A 19,333-nucleotide genomic window follows, 5' to 3' on the forward strand; every position below is an offset into this window, starting at 1 on the left:
TAAAAATTAAAAATAATTAAATGAAAATTAAATGATAAAAGTAAAAAATAAAGGAATAAAAATGAAAATAAAGGACAAAAATTAAAAATAATTAAATAAAAATTCAATTAAATGATAAAAGTAAAAAATAATGGCATAGAAATTAAAATAAAGGGTAAAAATTAAAAATAATTAAGTAAAAATTAAATGATAAAACTAAAAAACATTGGAATAAAAATTTTAAAAAAGGGTAAAAATTAAAAAAAATCGATTAAAAACCAAATGATAAAAGTAAAAAATAAAGGAATAAAAATGAAAATAAAGGACGAAAATGAGAAAGAATCCAATTCAAAACTCAAGTACCCAAAGCACAACTTCCAAATAATAAAAGGGAACTAAAAGCAATTAAGAAAAGGCCAATTAAATGAATGAGCTCATTAAAATCCGATCCAATTAGCGACGGCCCCAACGCCCCTCGCCGCCATCTTGAGGCGCGGCGGTGCCGTAAAACAAGATGGCGGCACCCATAGGATCCCCTCCCGGCGCTGTTTCTCGGCGCCTTTCAAAGCGAACCGGGACCAACCGGGGCACGACGGATCCGCCTCGTCCCGTTTCACCCCCGGCACCGATTGGAGCCGCCGGGAACCGGGCGGGAGGCGGAGAAAGGAGTAGAAACGCTGCTCCGGCAGCCGCCATGTTGTACGGCAGGAGGAAGATGGCGGAACTTCCGCTTCCGGTGTGGCAGCGGCGCGGGAACGGAGGGTGAACCCAAAAGGAAAGGGGGGGTTTTAGGGGGTGTGCGACGATTCCGGGAGCTCTGAGGGGGCTCGAGGGTCCTTCCCCCCCCCATTTTTGGGCGATCCCATCCAACCTTCCCGCGGCTTCAGCGCCCGCGGCCGCCATCTCGAGGCGTTCAACAAGATGGCGGCACCCTTTGACCCTCCTCCCGGTAGTGGTTTTGAGGCACCATTTCAGGCGAGTCGTGACCAAACCGGGCACGGACGGTTCGGTTTTTATCGCTTTAAGCTCTGCGCCCGGTTTGAGCCACGGAAAAGCGGGCGAAGGGCGGCAAAGCGGCGTTAAAAATCACCCAGGGAGCCGCCATGTTGTACGGCAGGAGGAGGCTGAGGGGCACTTCCGCTTCCGGTGGGAGGAGCGGCCCGGCAGCGGTGGCGGAGCGGGGGGTAAACACAGGCCCGGGGGGGGGGGGGGGGGGGGGCGGGTGGATTTGGGGGAAAATTGGGAATTTTTGGGAATTTTCGGGGGATCGGGAAGATCTCTGGGATCAGGGGGAGGGGAGCTTCGAGGGATTTGTGGGATCGTGGCTTTGGGGGGGGGGGGTTGGGGGGTGTTTGAGGGGGGCTTTGGGGGGGATTTTGGGGAGATTTGGCGGGAATTCTGAGGGGATTTGGCGGGAATTCTGAGGGGGGGGTTGAGGGATTTGGGGGTCCTTGGGGGGAATTTGGGGGTGGGGGAGAGGATTTGGGGGATTTTGGGGGGATTTTGGGGGGATTTGAGGGAATTCTGAGGAGGGGCTGAGGGATTTTGGGGTCGTTGAGGGGAATTTGGGGGTTTGGGAGTGAATTTTTGGGGATTTGGGGGATTTTGGGGAGGGATTTGGGGATATTTGTGGGATTTGAGGGGATTTGGGGGGAGTTTGGGGGGATTTTGGGGTCCTTGAGGGGAATTTGGGGGTTTGGGAGTGAATTTTTGGGATTTTGGGGGAATTTGGGGGGAGTTTGGGGGGATTTTGGGGTCCTTGAGGGGAATTTGGGGGTGTGGGAGAGGATTTGGGGGATTTTGGGGGGATTTGAGGGGGGGCTGAGGGATTTTGGGGTCGTTGAGGGGAATTTGGGGGTTTGGGAGTGAATTTTTGGGGATTTGGGGGGATTTGGGTGGATTTTGGGGAGGGATTTGGGGATATTTGTGGGATTTGGGGGGATTTGAGGGAATTCTGAGGGAATTTTGGGGAGGTTTGGGGGGATTTTGGGGTCGTTGAGGGGAATTTGGGGGTGTGGGAGAAGATTTTTGGGATTTGGGTGGGATTTGAGGGGATTCCTCTGGAATTTTGAGGAATTTTGGGGGAGCTTGGGGGGATTTTGGGGTCGTTGAGGGGAATTTGGGGGTGTGGGAGAGGATTTTTGGGATTTGGGGGGATTTTGGGTGGATTTTGGGGAGGGATTTGGGGATATTTGTGGGATTTGAGGGGATTTTGGGGGAATTTAGAGGGAATTTTGAGAAATTTTAGGGGAGCTTGGGGGGATTTTGGGGTCCTTGAGGGGAATTTGGGGGTGTGGGAAAGGATTTTTTGGGATTTGAGGGGATTTGGGGGGAATTTCGGAGATTTTGGGGGGATTTGAGGAGATTTTATGGGAATTTCAACGATTTTGGGTGGGATTTTGGGGTGGCTTTGGGTGGAATTCCGGGGAATTGGGGTGGATTCGCGCAGATTTGGCCGGAATTTGCCGGAATTCCCGTGGATTTTGGGGGGAAATCCTGGAATATTCGAAAGAATCCGTGCAAATTTTGGAGGGAATTCCGGTGGATTTGTGCAGCTTCCTCTGGAATTTCGGGGCGATTTCCATGGAATTCAGGAAAATTCCCCCCTCTGGAGAATTCGGACTTTTCCAAACTTCCAGGAAAAGGGAGGAAAATTCCCTAATTCGGCCTTTTCCCCTTTTTTTCTTCCTCAGCTTCCCCCATCCCCACCCACCAAAAAAATCCCAAATTCCCGAAGAATTCCCCCAAAAATGAATTAAGAGCCCCTCCCCCCCCCCCACCTTGGATGGCCCCCTGGAATTTTGGGGGATCCCAAAATGGGGGATTCGGAGCAGGGGCGGATTTGGGGGGGAGGGGAAAATCCCGGGAATCCCCCGAAGGACGAGGAGGAGGAGGAGGAGGAGGAGGAGGAGGAGGAAGAGCTGGACCCCCGGATCCAGGTGGGAATTTGGGGCCAAATCCTGCGATTTTGGGGCTTTTGGGCCGGAATTTCGGGGCGCCGGGGGTCCGAATTTGGGGATTTTTGGTGGAAATCCTGGGAATTTGGGGGGGAATCCCGGGAATTTGGGGGTTTGGGGGGGGATTTTGGGGCGGTTTTGAGTCCAGTTTGGGGGGGGTTGGGGTTGGAATTTTGGGATTTGGGGGATTTTTCCCGAATTTCGGAGGTTTTTTCCCCTGAATTTTGGGGATTTTGGGATCTTTTTTCCTGAATTTTGGGGATTTTGGGATCTTTTTTCCTGAATTTTGGGGATTTGGGGATCTCTTTTCCCAGTTTTTGGAGGTTTTTCCTCAAATTTTGGGCTTTTTGGGATCCTTTTTCCTGAATTTTGGGGATCTCTTTTCCCAGTTTTTGGGGTCTTTTTCTGAAATTTTGGGGATTTTGGGATCCTTTTCCTGACTTTTGGGGATCTTTTTCCCGAATTTGGGGGATTTTGGGATCCTTTTCCCCAAATTTTGAGGTTTTTTCCTCAATTTTGGGAATTTTGGGATCCTTTTTCCTGAATTTTGGGGGTTTTCTTCCTGAATTTTGGGGTTTTTATCCCGAATTTTGGGGATTTGGGGATCGCTTTTCCCGAATTTTGGGGATTTTTCCCAAATTTCGGAGGTTTTTTCCCTTGAATTTTGGGGATTTTGGGATCTTTTTTCCTGAGTTTTGGGGATTTGGGGATTTCTTTTCCCAGTTTTTGGGGTCTTTTTCTCAAATTTTGGGGATTTTGGGATCCTTTTCCTGACTTTTGGGGATCTTTTTCCCAAATTTGGGGGATTTTGGGATCTTTTTCCTGAATTTTGGGGATTTGGGGATCCTTTTTCCCAATTTTTGGAGGTTTTCCCTCAAATTTTGGGGACTTTGGGATCTTTTCCCTGAATTTTGGGGATTTTAGGATCCTTTTCCCCAAATTTTGAGATTTTTTCTCAATTTTGGGGATTTTGGGGTGTTTTTCCTGAATTTTGGGGATTGGGGGATCCTTTTCCCCAATTTTTGGAGGTTTCCCCTCAAATTTTGGGGATTTTGGGATCTTTTTCCCGAATTTTGGGGTTTTTTCCTGAATTTTGGGGTTTTTTCCCTAAATTTTGGGGATTTTGGGTTCTTTTTTTCCCAAATTTTGGGGATTTTGGGATCTTTTCCCTGAATTTTGGGGGGTTTTTCCCAAATTCTGGGTTTTTTTCTCCCGAATTTCGGGGATTTTGGGCTCTTTTTTCCCTGAATTTTGGGGATTTTGGGATCCCTCTTCTGAATTTTGGGGATTTTGGGATCCTTTTTCCTGAATTTTGGGGGTTTTCCCCCCAAATTTTGGGAATTTGGGGATCTCTTTTCCCAAATTTTGGGATTTTGGGGCTTTTTCCCTGAATTTTGGGGGGTTTTCCCCAGATTTTGGGATCTTTTTCCCAAATTTTGGGTTTTTTTCCCAAATTTTGGGGATTTTAGGATCCCTTTCCCAAATTTTGGGGATTTTGGGATCTTTTTACCTTGAATTTTGGGGATTTTGGGTTCTTTTTTCCCAAATTTTGGGGATTTGGGGATCTTTTTTCCCAAATTTCGGGGATTTTGGGATCCTTTTCCCAAATTTCAGGGTTTTTCCCGAATTCTGGGGTTTTTTCTCCCAAATTTCGGGGATTTTGGGGTTCTTTTTTCCCGGGATTTTGGGATCCTTTTCCTAAATTTTGGGGTTTTTTCCCAAATTTTGGGGATTTTGGGATCCTTTTCCCAAATTTTGGTTTTTTTCCTGAATTCTGGGGTTTTTTCTCCCCAATTTTGGGGATTTTGGGTTCTCTTTTCCCGAATTTTGGGGTTTTTCCTCCCGAATTTTGGGGATTTTGGGATCCTTTTCCCGAATTTGGGGGATTTTGGGATCCCTTTTCCCAATTTTTGGGTTTTTTGTCCCGAATTTTGGGGATTTTGGGAATTCTTTGGGGCGCAGGAGGAGCTGGAGCACCTGAACGAGGCCAACGCTGAAATCAACCGGGGGGAGCTGGAGCTGGACGTGAGTGAAACTGGGAGCACTGGGAGGCACTGGGAGGGAACTGGGAGGGAACTGGGAGCACTGGGAGGGAACTGGGAGGGGATTGGGAGCACTGGGAGGGGCTGGGAGGGAACTGGGAACATTGGGAATGAACTGGGAGCACTGGGAGGGAACTGGGGGGAAATTGGGAGCACTGGGAGGGGACTGGGAGGGAACTGGGAGGGAACTGGGATTTTGGGAGGGACTGGGAGCACTGGGAGGGAACTGGGAGCACTGGGAGGGAACTGGGAGCACTGGGAGTGAACTGGGAGTGACTGGGAGGGACTGGGAGTGAACTGGGAGCACTGGGAGGGACTGGGAGGGAACTGGGAGGGACTGGGAGGGAACTGGGAGCACTGGGAGGGACTGGGAGGGAACTGGGAGTGAACTGGGGGGGAACTGGGAGCAAAACTGGTTTTCTTCCTCCAAACCAGTCCCAAACTGGTTTTCCCCATTCCCAAACTGGTTTTCCATTCCTTAACTGATTTCCCAGTCCAAACCAGTCCAAACCAGTCTCAAACTGGTTTTCCCCAGTCCCAAACTGGTTTCCCAGTCCCAAACTGATTTCCCATTCCCAAACTGGTTTTCCCCAGTCCCAAACTGGTTTCCCATTCCTTAACTGCTTTTCCCAGTCCAAACCAGTCCAAACCAGTCCCAAACTGGTTTTCCCCATTCCTAAACTGATTTCCCATTCCCAAACTGGTTTTCCCCCTGCAAACCAGTCCCAAACTGGTTTTCCCCAGTCCCAAACTGGTTTCCCATTCCTTAACTGCTTTTCCCAGTCCAAACCAGTCCAAACCAGTCCCAAACTGGTTTTCCCCAGTCCCAAACTGGTTTCCCATTCCTTAACTGCTTTTCCCAGTCCAAACCAGTCCAAACCAGTCCCAAACTGGTTTTCCCCAGTCCCAAACTGATTTCCCATTCCCAAACTGGTTTTCCCCCTCCAAACCAGTCCCAAACTGGTTTTCCCCATTCCCAAACTGGTTTCCCATTCCTTAACTGCTTTTCCCAGTCCAAACCAGTCCAAACCAGTCCCAAACTGGTTTCCCGCCCCCTCCCAGGCCGCCCGTTCCCGCTATCGCCGCATCCTCTCGGATTCCGCCCGGAAATTGAATTCCCAAGGATCCCAACTCGGGAATTGCATCGAGAGGGCCCGGCCCTACTACGAGGCCCGGAGGAGAGCCAAGGAGGTGCCAGGATTTGGGGCAAAATCCGGGAAAAACGGGAAAAAATGGGGAAAAAATGGGAAAATGGGGGAAAAACAGGAAAAAAACAGAAAAAAAGCCCCAAAAAAACCCAGGAAAAATGGGAATTCCCATCCCAAATTCTATGTCCTATGAGGCCGTTGGTGGAGAGCCAAGGAGGTGCCGGGATTTGGGGCAAAATCTGGGAAAAACGGGAAAAAATGGGGAAAAAATGGAAAAAAAGGGGGGAAAATGAGAAAAAATAGGAAAAAAATGGGGGAAAATGGAAAAAAACCCAGGAAAAAATGGGAATTCCCATCGCAAATTCCATCTTCTATGAGGCCATTGGTGGAGAGCCAAGGAGGTGCCGGGATTTGGGGCAAAATCTGGGAAAAATGGGAAAAAATCGGGAAAAAATGGGAAAATGGGGAAAAAACAGGAAAAAAACAGAAAAAAAGCCCCCAAAAAAACCATGAAAAAAGGGAATTCCCATCCCAAATTCCATCTCCTATGAGGCCGTTGGTGGAGAGCCAAGGAGGTGCCGGGATTTGGGGCAAAATCTGGGAAAAATGGGAAAAAGGGGGAAAAAAATGGGAAAAAAGGGGGGAAAATGGGAAAAAATAGGAAAAAAATGGGGGAAAATGGAAAAAAAACCAGGAAAAAATGGGAATTCCCATCGCAAATTCCATCTTCTATGAGGCCATTGGTGGAGAGCCAAGGAGGTGCCGGGATTTGGGGCAAAATCTGGGAAAAATGGGAAAAAATGGGGAAAAAGGGGGGAAAATGGGGAAAAAATGGGGAAAAATGGGATAAAAATGGGAATTCCCATCCCAAATTCCATCTCCTATGAGGCCGTTGGTGGGGAGCCAAGGAGGTGCCAGGATTTGGGGCAAAATCCGGGAAAAATGGGAAAAAATGGGGAAAAAATGGGAAAAATGGGAAAAAATGGGGTAAAGTGGGATAAAAATGGGAAAAAACCCCAGGAAAAATGGGAATTCCCATCCCAAATTCTATGTCCTATGAGGCCGTTGGTGGAGAGCCAAGGAGGTGCTGGGATTTGGGGGAAGATCCGGGAAAAATGGGAAAAAATGGGGAAAAAATGGGAAAAAAGGGGGGAAAATGGGGAAAAATAGGAAAAAAATGGGGGAAAATGGAAAAAAACCCAGGAAAAAATGGGAATTCCCATCGCAAATTCCATCTTCTATGAGGCCATTGGTGGAGAGCCAAGGAGGTGCTGGGATTTGGGGCAAAGTCCGGAAAAAACGGGAAAAAATGGGAAAAAAGGGGGGGAAATGGGGAAAAATGGGGAAAAAATGGAGAAAAACGGGAAAAAAATGGGAATTCCCATCCCAAATTCCATCTCCTACGAGGCCCGGAGGTGAGCCAAGGAGGTGCCGGGATTTGGGGGAAAATCCAGGAAAAACGGGAAAAAATGGGGAAAAAATGGGAAAAATGGGAAAAAAACAGGAAAAAAACAGAAAAAAGCCCCAAAAAAACCCAGGAAAAATGGGAATTCCCATCCCAAATTCCATCTCCTATGAGGCCGTTGGTGGAGAACCAAGGAGGTGCCGGGATTTGGGGCAAAATCTGGGAAAAATGGGAAAAAATGGGAAAAAAGGGGGGAAAATGGGGAAAAAATGGGGAAAAATGGGATAAAAATGGGAATTCCCATCCCAAATTCCATCTCCTATGAGGCCGTTGGTGGGGAGCCAAGGAGGTGCCAGGATTTGGGGCAAAATCCGGGAAAAATGGGAAAAAATGGGGAAAAAATGGGAAAAATGGGAAAAAATGGGGTAAAGTGGGATAAAAATGGGAAAAAACCCCAGGAAAAATGGGAATTCCCATCCCAAATTCCATCTCCTACGAGGCCGTTGGTGGAGAGCCAAGGAGGTGCCGGGATTTGGGGCAAAATCCGGGAAAAATGGGAAAAAAGGGGGAAAAAATGGGAAAAAAGGGGGGAAAATGGGGAAAAAATGGGAAAAAAACCCAGGAAAAATGGGAATTCCCATCCCAAATTCCATCTCCTATGAGGCCGTTGGTGAGGAGCCAAGGAGGTGCCGGGATTTGGGGGAAAATCCAGGATAAAAGGGGAAATCTGGGGAAAAATTTTTAAAAAAAGGGGAAAACCAGGAAAAAAAATGGGAAAAATCCCCAAAAACCCCAGGAAAAATGGGAATTCCCATCGCAAACCCCATCCCAACCATCCCAAACCTTCTCCCATTGATCCCAAACCCCACCCCAACATCCCAAACCATCTCCCAACCATCCCAAACCCATCCCAAACCTTCTCCTATTGATCCCAAACCTTCTCCCATTGATCCCAAACCTTCTCCCATTGATCCCAGACCCATTCCAACCATCCCAAACCTTCTCCCATTGATCCCAAACCTTCTCCTATGGATCCCAAACCTTCTCCCATTGATCCCAACCCCATCCCACCCATCCCAATCCTTCTCCCACCCATCCCAAACCTTCTCCCGTTGATCCCAAACCCATCCCAACCATCCCAAACCCCATCCCACCTTCTCCAAACCCCATCCCACCCATCCCAAACCATCTCCCAACCATCCCAAACCTTCTCCCATGGATCCCAAACCTTCTCCCATTGATCCCAAACCCATTCCAACCATCCCAAACCTTCTCCCACCCATCCCAAACCTTCTCCCATTGATCCCAGACCCATTCCAACCATCCCAATCCTTCTCCCACCCATCCCAAACCTTCTCCCATTGATCCCAGACCCATTCCAACCATCCCAAACCTTCTCCCATGGATCCCAAACCTTCTCCCATGGATCCCAACCCCATCCCACCCATCCCAATCCTTCTCCCATTGATCCCAAACCCCATCCCACCCATCCCAATCCTTCTCCCACCCATCCCAAACCTTCTCCCATGGATCCCAAACCTTCTCCCATTGATCCCAGACCCATTCCAACCATCCCAAACCTTCTCCCACCCATCCCAAACCTTCTCCCATTGATCCCAGACCCATTCCACCCATCCCAAACCTTCTCCCATGGATCCCAAACCTTCTCCCATTGATCCCAATCCTTCTCCCATTGATCCCAGACCCATTCCAACCATCCCAATCCTTCTCCCATGGATCCCAAACCTTCTCCCATTGATCCCAGACCCATTCCAACCATCCCAATCCTTCTCCCATGGATCCCAAACCTTCTCCCATTGATCCCAACCCCATCCCACCCATCCCAATCCTTCTCCCAACCATCCCAAACCTTCTCCCATGGATCCCAAACCTTCTCCCATTGATCCCAAACCCATTCCACCCATCCCAAACCTTCTCCCATTGATCCCAGACCCATTCCAACCATCCCAATCCTTCTCCCACCCATCCCAAACCTTCTCCCATTGATCCCAGACCCATTCCAACCATCCCAAACCTTCTCCCACCCATCCCAAACCTTCTCCCATGGATCCCAAACCTTCTCCCATGGATCCCAAACCTTCTCCCATTGATCCCAGACCCATTCCAACCATCCCAAACCTTCTCCCATTGATCCCAAACCTTCTCCTATGGATCCCAAACCTTCTCCCATTGATCCCAACCCCATCCCACCCATCCCAATCCTTCTCCCACCCATCCCAAACCTTCTCCCATTGATCCCAAACCTTCTCCCATGGATCCCAAACCTTCTCCCGTTGATCCCAACCCCATCCCACCCATCCCAATCCTTCTCCCACCCATCCCAAACCTTCTCCCATGGATCCCAAACCTTCTCCCATTGATCCCAAACCCATTCCAACCATCCCAAACCTTCTCCCATGGATCCCAAACCTTCTCCCATGGATCCCAAACCTTCTCCCATTGATCCCAAACCTTCTCCCATGGATCCCAAACCTTCTCCCATTGATCCCAAACCTTCTCCCATGGATCCCAATCCTTCTCCCATGGATCCCAAACCTTCTCCTATGGATCCCAAACCCCATCCCACCCATCCCAATTCCCATCCCACCCTTCCCAAACTCCACCAACCCCACCCGGGAGCAGCTCCGGCCATCCCGGCTTCCCGGCATTCCCGCTTTTCCCAGGCGCAGCAGGAGACGCAGCGGGCGGCGCTGCGCTACGAGCGGGCGGTGGGGATGCACAACGCGGCGCGGGAAATGGTGTTCGTGGCCGAGCAGGGCATGGCCAACGGCAAGAACCGCCTGGATCCCACCTGGCAGGAGATGCTCAACCACGCCACGCGCAAGGTGGGAGCCGGGAATGGGGCTGGGAATGGTTGGGAGAAGGTTTGGGATGGGTGGGAGAAGGTTTGGAGAAGGTGGGATGGGTTTGGGATCAATGGGAGAAGGGTTGGGATGGGTGGGATGGGATTTGGGATGGGTTTGGGATGGGTGGGAGAAGGTTTGGGATCAATGGGAGAAGGTTTGGGATGGTTGGAATGGGGTTTGGGATCAATAGGAGAAGGTTTGGGATGGTTGGGAGATGGATTGGGATCAATGGGAGAAGGTTTGGGATGGGTTTGGGATGGTTGGGAGATGGTTTGGGATGGGTGGGATGGGGTTTGGGATCAATGGGAGAAGGTTTGGGATGCTGGGATGGGGTTTGGGATCCACAGAAGAAGGTTTGGGATGGGTGGGAGATGGATTGGGATCAATGGGAGAAGGTTTGGGATGGGTGGGATGGGGTTTGGGATGGTTGGGAGATGGTTTGGGATGGTTGGGAGATGGTTTGGGATGGTTGGAATGGGTTCCAGATCAATGGGAGAAGGTTTGGGATCAATGGGAGAAGGTTTGGAGAAGGTTTGGGATGGGTGGGAGATGGTTTGGGATGGGTGGGATGGGGTTTGGGATCAATGGGAGAAGGGTTCGGATGAGTGGGATGGGATTTGGGATGGGTTTGGGATGGGTGGGAGAAGATTTGGGATCAATGGGAGAAGGATTGGGATGGGTTTGGGATGGTTGGGAGATGGTTTGGGATGGGTGGGATGGGGTTTGGGATCAATGGGAGAAGCTTTGGGATGGTTGGGATGGGGTTTGGGATCCACAGAAGAAGGTTTGGGATGGTTGGGAGATGGTTTGGGATGGGTGGGAGAAGGTTTGGGATCAATGGGAGATGGTTTGGGATGGTTGGGAGAAGGTTTGGGATGGTTGGAATGGGTTCCGGATCAATGGGAGAAGGTTTGGGATCAATGGGAGAAGGTTTGGGATCAATGGGAGAAGGTTGGGAGAAGGTTTGGAGAAGGTTTGGGATGGGTGGGAGATGGTTTGGGATGGGTGGGATGGGATTTGGGATGGGTTTGGGATGGGTGGGAGAAGGTTTGGGATCAATGGGAGAAGGTTTGGAGAAGGTTTGGGATGGTTGGGAGATGGTTTGGGATGGTTGGAATGGGTTCCGGATCAATGGGAGAAGGTTTGGAGAAGGTTTGGGATGGGTGGGAGAAGGTTTGGGATCAATGGGAGAAGGTTTGGGATGGGTGGGATGGGATTTGGGATGGGTTTGGGATGTTGGGATGGGTTTGGGATCAATGGGAGAAGGTTTGGGATGTTGGGATGGGGTTTGGGATCAATAGGAGAAGGTTTGGGATGTTGGGATGGGGTTTGGGATCCACAGAAGAAGGTTTGGGATGGTTGGGAGAAGGATTGGGATCAATGGGAGAAGGTTTGGGATGGGTGGGATGGGATTTGGGATGGGTTTGGGATGGGTGGGAGAAGGTTTGGGATCAATGGGAGAAGGTTTGGGATCAATGGGAGAAGGTTTGGGATCCACGGGAGATGGTTTGGGATGGGTGGGATGAGTTTTAGGATCCGTAGGAGAATTTCGTGGGAATTTCCCAGGGATTTGGCGGGAATTCCGCTGGAATTTCTTGGGAATTTTGTGGTGATTTGGTGGGAGTTTGGCGGGAATTTCCCGGGATTTTCTGGCAATTTGGCGGGAATTCCTCCCGCCTCTGTTGCCGCTCGGAGCAGCGGGAATTTGGCGGGAATTTGGCGGGAATTTGGCGGGAATTTTGCATGGATTTGGTGGGAATTTGGGGTGGATTTGGCGGGAGTTTGGCAGGGATTTCGCTGTAATTCCACGGGAATTTGGCGGGAATTTCTTGGCAATTTAGCGGGAATTTTGGGGGAATTTGGCGGGAATTCTTCCGGCCTCCTTTGCCTCTCGGAATGGCAGGAGTTTGGTAGGAATTTGGTGGGAATTTCTCGGGAATTATTGGGAATTTGGCGGGAATTCCTGGGGAATTTGATGGGAATTCCTCGGGAATTTGGCGAGAATTCCTGGGGAATTTGGTGGGAATTTCCAGGGAATTTGGCGGGAATTCCTGGGCAATTTGGTGGGAATTCCTTGGGAATTTTGAGGGAATTTGGCGGGAATCCCTGGGCAATTTGGCGGGAATTTCCGGAAATTTGGCGGGAATTGGCGGGAATTCCTGGGCAATTTGGCGGGAATTTACGGGTATTTGGTGGGGATTGGCAGGAATTCCTGGGAATTTGGCGGGAATTTCTCGGGAATTTGGCGGAGTTCTCGGGAATTTGGCGGGAATTTCTCGGGAATTCCTGGGGATTTGGTGGGAATTCCTGGGCAATTTGGCGGGAATTTACGGGAATTGGCGGGAATTTCTCGGGAATTCCTGGGCAATTTGGCGGGAATTTCTGGAAATTTGGCGGGAATTCCTGGGCAATTTGGCGGGAATTTCTGGGCAATTTCATGGGAATTTGGCGGGAATCCCTGGGCAATTTCTTGGGAATCCCTGGGCGATTTGGCGGGAATTTCTGGGGAATTTGGCGGGAATTTCTCAGGAATTTGGCGGGGGTTTCTCGGGAATTTGGCGGGAATTTCTCGGGAATTTGGTGGGAGTTTCTCGGGAACGCCTGGGCGATTTGGCGGGAATTTCTGGGGAATTTGGCGGGAGTTTCTCGGGAATTTGGCGGGAGTTTCTCGGGAATTTGGCGGGAGTTTCTCGGGAACTTGGCGGGAGTTTCTGGGGAATTTGGCGGGAGTTTCTCGGGAATTTGGCGGGGGTTTCTCGGGAACGCCTGGGCGATTTGGCGGGAACGGGGACGGCCGGGAACGGCGCCGCAGGTGAACGAGGCGGAGCAGGAGCGGCTGTGCAGCGAGCGCGAGCACCAGCGCGTGACGCGCCTGTGCCAGGAGGCCGAGGCCGAGGTGCAGCGGCTGCAGAAGGCCCTGAGGCGCGACATCGGCCGCAGCCGGCCCTACTTCGAGCTCAAGGCCCAGTTCAACCAGCGCCTCGAGGTACTGGGAGCACTGGGAGCACTGGGAGAGGAACTGGGAGCACTGGGAAGGGAACTGGGGGCACTGGGAGAAGGATTAGAGGCACTGGGAGCACTGGGATGGGCACTGGGAGCACTGGGAGGGGGCCCTACTTCGAGCTCAAGGCCCAGTTCAACCAGCGCCTCGAGGTACTGGGAGCACTGGGAGCACTGGGAGAGGCACTGGGAGCACTGGGAGGGGCACTGGGAGCACTGGGAGAGGAACTGGGGGCACTGGGAGAAGGGTTAGAGGCACTGGGAGCACTGGGAGGGACACTGGGAGCACTGGGAGGGGGCCCTACTTCGAGCTCAAGGCCCAGTTCAACCAGCGCCTCGAGGTACTGGGAGCACTGGGAGCACTGGGAGAGGCACTGGGAGCACTGGGATGGGCACTGGGAGCACTGGGAAGGGACACTGGGAGCACTGGGAGGGGCACTGGGAGCACTGGGAGGGGCACTGGGAGCACTGGGAGGGACACTGGGAGCACTGGGAGGGGGCCCTACTTCGAGCTCAAGGCCCAGTTCAACCAGCGCCTCGAGGTACTGGGAGCACTGGGAGCACTGGGAGAAGGGCTAGAGGCACTGGGAGCACTGGGAGGGGCACTGGGAGCACTGGGAGGGGGCCCTACTTCGAGCTCAAGGCCCAGTTCAACCAGCGCCTCGAGGTACTGGGAGCACTGGGAGAAGGGTTAGAGGCACTGGGAGCACTGGGAGGGGCACTGGGAGAAGGGTTAGAGGTACTGGGAGAGGCACTGGGAGCACTGGGAGGGGCACTGGGAGCACTGGGATGGGCACTGGGAGAGGCACTGGGAGCACTGGGAAGGGAACTGGGGGCACTGGGAGAGGAACTGGGGGCACTGGGAGAAGGATTAGAGGCACTGGGAGCACTGGGAGGGGAACTGGGAGCACTGGGAGAGGAACTGGGAGCACTGGGAGCGCTGGGATGGGCACTGGGAGCACTGGGAGGGGCACTGGGAGCACTGGGAGAGGAACTGGGGGCACTGGGAGAAGGATTAGAGGCACTGGGAGCACTGGGAGGGGAACTGGGAGCACTGAGAGAGGAACTGGGAGCACTGGGAGCGCTGGGATTGAATTCCAGGGAATTTTGAAGGGGTTTTTTGGGGGATTTTTTGGGATTTCCGGGAGTTTCCGGGATTCCCAAGGAATTCCTCGGGATTCCAAGCGAATTTTCCAGGATTTTCACCCCGATTTTTGGGGCTAAACCCCAAATTTTCCGTGATTTTCACCGGATTTTTACGGATTTTCGTGACATTTTTATGGATTCCGGCGGAATTTTTGGGAATTCTGAGGAGTTTTTGTGGATTCCGACCGGATTTTTACGGAATAAAAGGGAATTTCGGGATTCCAGCCGATTTCTTGGGATTCCCAAGGAATTTCTTGGGATTCCAAGTGACTTTTCCGGGATTTTCACCCCAATTTTCCGGGATTCCGACCGATTTTTCGGGTTTGGGATTCCGGCGGAATTCCTCGGGATTTCAAGCGAATTTTCCAGGATTTTCACCCCGATTTTTGGGGCTAACACCCAAATTTTCCATGATTTTCGCCGGATTCTTACGGATTTTCGTGACATTTTTATGGATTCCGGCGGAATTTTTGGGAATTCTGAATTTTTATGGATTCCGACCAGATTTTTAGGGAATAAAAGGGAATTTCAGGATTCCAAGCGAATTTCCCGGGATTTTCACCCCGATTTTTGGGGCTAACCCCCAATTTTTCCGTGATTTCCGCCGGATTTTCCCGCCTTTCGGTGCCGTTTTCCCGGATTCCGACAGAACTTCGGGAATCCTGAGCAATTCTCCCACCTCCCCCCGGAATCTTGAGGAATTCCCAACAATCCCCCTCCGTCCTTCCCCAATCCGCCGCCGGTTTTGGGGGGGATTTCCCCCTTTTTCCCCCTTTTCCCCCTTTTCCCCTTTTCCCCCTTTTCCCCCTTTTTCCCCTTTTCCCCCTTTTCCCCCTTTTCCCCCTTTTTCCCCTTTTCCCCCTTTTCCCCTTTTTCCCCCTTTTTCCCCCTTTTCCCCCTTTTTCCCCTTTTCCCCCTTTTCCCCTTTTTCCCCCTTTTTCCCCCTTTTCCCCCTTTTTCCCCTTTTCCCCCTTTTTCCCCTTTTTCCCCCTTTTCCCCCTTTTCCCCCTTTTCTCCCTTTTTCCCCCTTTTCCCCCTTTTTGTCCCTTTTCCCCCTTTTCCCCCCATTCCCCCTTTTCCCCCTTTTCTCCCTTTTCCCCTTTTTCCCCTTTTTCCCCCTTTTCCCCCTTTTTCCCCTTTTCCCCCCTTTTCCCCCTTTTTCCCCCTTTTCCCCCTTTTTCCCCTTTTCCCCCTTTTTCCCCCTTTTCCCCCCTTTTCCCCCTTTTTCCCCCTTTTTCCCCCTTTCCCCCCTTTTTCCCCTTTTCCCCCTTTTTCCCCCTTTTCCCCCTTTTTCCCCCTTTCCCCCCTTTTCCCCCTTTTTCCCCCTTTTTCCCCTTTTCCCCCTTTTTCTCCCTTTTCCCCCTTTCCCCCCTTTTCCCCCTTTTTCCCCCTTTTCCCCCTTTTTCCCCTTTTCCCCCTTTTCCCCCTTTTTGTCCCTTTTCCCCCTTTTCCCCCTTTTCTCCCTTTTTCCCCCTTTTCCCCCTTTTTGTCCCTTTTCCCCCTTTTCCCCCTTTTTCCCCCTTTTCCCCTTTTCCCCCTTTTCCCCCTTTTTCCCCCTTTTCCCCCTTTTTCCCCTTTTCCCCCTTTTTCCCCCTTTTCCCCCCTTTTCCCCCTTTTTCCCCCTTTTTCCCCCTTTCCCCCCTTTTTCCCCTTTTCCCCCTTTTTCCCCCTTTTCCCCCTTTTTCCCCCTTTCCCCCCTTTTCCCCCTTTTTCCCCCTTTTTCCCCCTTTTTCTCCCTTTTCCCCCTTTCCCCCCTTTTCCCCCTTTTTCCCCCTTTTCCCCCTTTTTCCCCTTTTCCCCCTTTTCCCCCTTTTTGTCCCTTTTCCCCCTTTTCCCCCTTTTCTCCCTTTTTCCCCCTTTTCCCCCTTTTTGTCCCTTTTCCCCCTTTTCCCCCTTTTTCCCCCTTTTCCCCTTTTCCCCCTTTTCCCCCTTTTTCCCCCTTTTTCCCCCTTTTCCCCCTTTTTCCCGGCAATTCCACCGCCAATCCCCCACCCTTCCCACCCTTCCCAGGAGCACAAATCCCGCGTGAATTCCCTGGAATCCGCCGTCTCCCGAGCCAAACTCCGCTACTCCGTGGCCTTGCGCAACCTGGAGCAGATCAGCGAGGAGATCCACGCCCGCCGATTCCAGAGGATCCTGCGGAAAAGGCGCCGGGAAAACCCTTTGGGAGCCGAAGGCGGCGCCGAAATTCCCGGCGAAAAAGCCGGGATGGCCGGGAACGCCGGGATTTCGGCCTGCGGGGATTCGCTGTCGGTGCTGAGCCTGCGCAGCATCGCCTCCGACCTGCAGAAGTTCGACTCCGTGGAACATTTGGCGGCAATTCCCGGGATTTCGGGAATGCCGGACGCGCTGAGCCTGCAGAGCGAGGAGCTGGGGGAGGGGAGGGAGGAGCGGCGCCGGAATTGGCGGCAGCGCCGGAGCGTCAGCCTTTGAGATTCCCGAGGGAGGGACGGCGGGGGAAAAACCGGGAATTGGGGAGGGGATTGCGGCAGAATTATTCCTGGGAAAATCCCTCGGAACTCCTGGGAAAGTCCACCAGAATTCCTGGGAAATTCCCCTCAGAATTCCTGGGAAAATCCAACAGAATTCCTGGAAAATTCCCCTCAGAACTCCTGGGAAATTCCCTCAGATTTCCTGGAAAATTCCCCTCAGAATTCCTGGAAAAATCCCTCGGAACTCCTGGGAAAGTCCACCAGAATTCCTGGGAAATTCCCCTCAGAATTCCTGGGAAAATCCAACAGAATTCCTGGAAAATTCCCCTCAGAACTCCTGGGAAATTCCCTCAGATTTCCTGGAAAATTCCCCTCAGAATTCCTGGAAAATTCCCCTCAGAATTCCTGGAAAAATCCCTCGGAACTCCTGGGAAAGTCCACCAGAATTCCTGGGAAATTCCCCTCAGAATTCCTGGGAAAATCCAACAGAATTCCTGGAAAATTCCCCTCAGAATTCCTGGGAAAATCCCCTCAGAATTCCTGGAAAAATCCCTCGGAACTCCTGGGGAAATCCACCAGAATTCCTGGAAAATTCCCCTCAGAATTCCTGGGAAAATCCCTCGGAACTCCCGGGAAATTCCGCGGAATTTATGGGTAATGCCCCAAAATCCTGAAGAGGATCCTGGGAAATCGGCCAGAAATCCTGGGAAGAATCTGCCAGATTTGGTGGGAAGTTCTGCAGAATTCCTGGGAAATTCCCCTCAGAGTTCCTGGAAAAATCCACCAGAATTCCTGGAAAAATCCCTCAGAATTCCTGGGAAAATCTACCAGAATTCCTGGGAAAATCCACCAGAATTCCTGGAAAATTCCCCTCAGAATTCCTGGGAAAATCCACCAGAATTCCTGGGAAATTCCCCTCAGAATTCCTGGAAAATTCCTGGAAAATTCCACAGAATTCTTGGGAAATCGCTCAGAATTCCTGGAAAGTTCCCTCAGAATTCCTGGAAAATTCCCCCAGAATTCCTGGAAAATCTCCCAGAATTCCTGAGAAAAATCCTTAGAATTCCTTGAAAGTTCCCCAGAATTCCTGGAAAATTCCCTCAGAATTCCTGGAAAAATCCCCAGAATCCATAGAAAATTCCCTAGAATTCCTGGAAAACGCCCCAAAATCCAGAAGAGAATCCTGGAAAATCGCCCAGAATTCCTGGAAAAATCCCTCAGAATTCCTGGAAAAATTCCACAGAATTCCTGGAAAGTTCCCTCAGAATTCCTGGAAAAATCCGCTGGAATTCATGGAAAATTCTGCAGAATTCCTGGGAAATTCCCCAGAATTCCTGGAAAACCCCAAAATTCTGAGGGAATCCCTGAAAATTTGCCCAGAATTCCTGGAAAATTCCCCCAGAATTCCTGGGAAGTCCCCACAGAATCCTGAGGGAATCGCCAAAAATCCTTGGAAATCCAGAGGAAATCCTGAGGGAATCCCGAAAACTCCTGGGAAATGCCCAAGAAATCCCAGGAAAACCCCGAATTCCTGAGGAAATCCCAGAAAATCCTGAAAAATCCCCCAAAATCATCAGGAAATCCCAAAAACTCCCAGGAAATCCCCCAAAATCCTGAGAAAATCCCCAGAAATCCCCCAGAATTCCTGAAAAATCCCCCCAAAATCCCAGGAAATCCTGAGGGGATCCCAAAATCCTGAGGAAATCCCCGAAAATCCTGAAAAATCCCCCCAAAATCATCAGGAATTCCCAAAAAATCCCCAGGAATTCCCAAGAAACGGCGGCTCCGGACTCCGGAATTCCCGAAAAACTCCCAAGGAACGGCAGCGGGCGTCCGATGGAATTCCCGGAGGGCGGATTTTTGGGATGAATCCCTGGAATTTGGGGCCAAATCCGTGGGATTTGGGGCTAAAAAAATCCCTGGAATTTCGGGGGGGGAGGGGGTTGGGTTGAAATCCCTGGAATTTGGGGATTTCGGCATCTTTGAGGGTGGAACCCTTGGAATTTGGGGATCTCATCCCTGCGGAATTCCAGGGGGTTTTTGGGATCTTTTCCCACCGGAAACCCAACTGCACTAACGAGGGGGGGGCGGGAATTTTGGGGAATTTTGGGGAATTTTGGGGAATTTTGGGGAATTCCGGGATGGGGGGGGGGGGGGGGGCTGTGATGAGAACCCCCCCAGGTTCGAGGCAGCCCCGGGGGTTCCTTTTCCAGGGATTTTCCCCCCCCAAAAAAAAAATCCCTCCCCAGGCCAGGCTGGAATTGCGGGAAATCTGGGAAAATTCGGGAATTTTGGGGGAGGAGAATCGCCCAAAAAAATCCCCGTCTTGAGATCAATAAAATTCCTTCTTGTTGTAA

At 51.1% G+C, this 19,333-nt stretch overlaps 1 protein-coding gene across 2 annotated transcripts; it reads left to right on the forward strand.

Moving 5' to 3' along the window:
* The first annotated feature begins 1,133 nt into the window (after positions 1-1,133).
* On the forward strand, positions 1,134-19,044 carry SH3BP5L (SH3 binding domain protein 5 like). Of its 2 annotated transcripts, none has more exons than XM_082300039.1 (7): positions 1,134-1,163; positions 2,673-2,918; positions 4,899-4,961; positions 6,041-6,169; positions 10,216-10,377; positions 13,211-13,384; positions 16,555-19,044. In XM_082300039.1, the coding sequence occupies exons 2-7, from the start codon at positions 2,796-2,798 to the stop codon at positions 16,975-16,977; spliced, it is 1,074 nt and encodes a 357-aa protein (XP_082156165.1). In that variant the 5' UTR covers positions 1,134-1,163; positions 2,673-2,795; the 3' UTR covers positions 16,978-19,044. The 2 variants fall into 2 exon arrangements, with proteins under 2 accessions (XP_082156165.1, XP_082156166.1); XM_082300040.1 differs by having other exon boundaries at positions 13,280-13,384.
* The last annotated feature ends 289 nt before the right edge of the window (positions 19,045-19,333 follow it).

Source organism: Coloeus monedula (genome assembly GCF_965178545.1).
Source record: "Coloeus monedula genome assembly, chromosome: 36".
NCBI classification, from domain to species: Eukaryota; Metazoa; Chordata; class Aves; order Passeriformes; family Corvidae; genus Coloeus; species Coloeus monedula.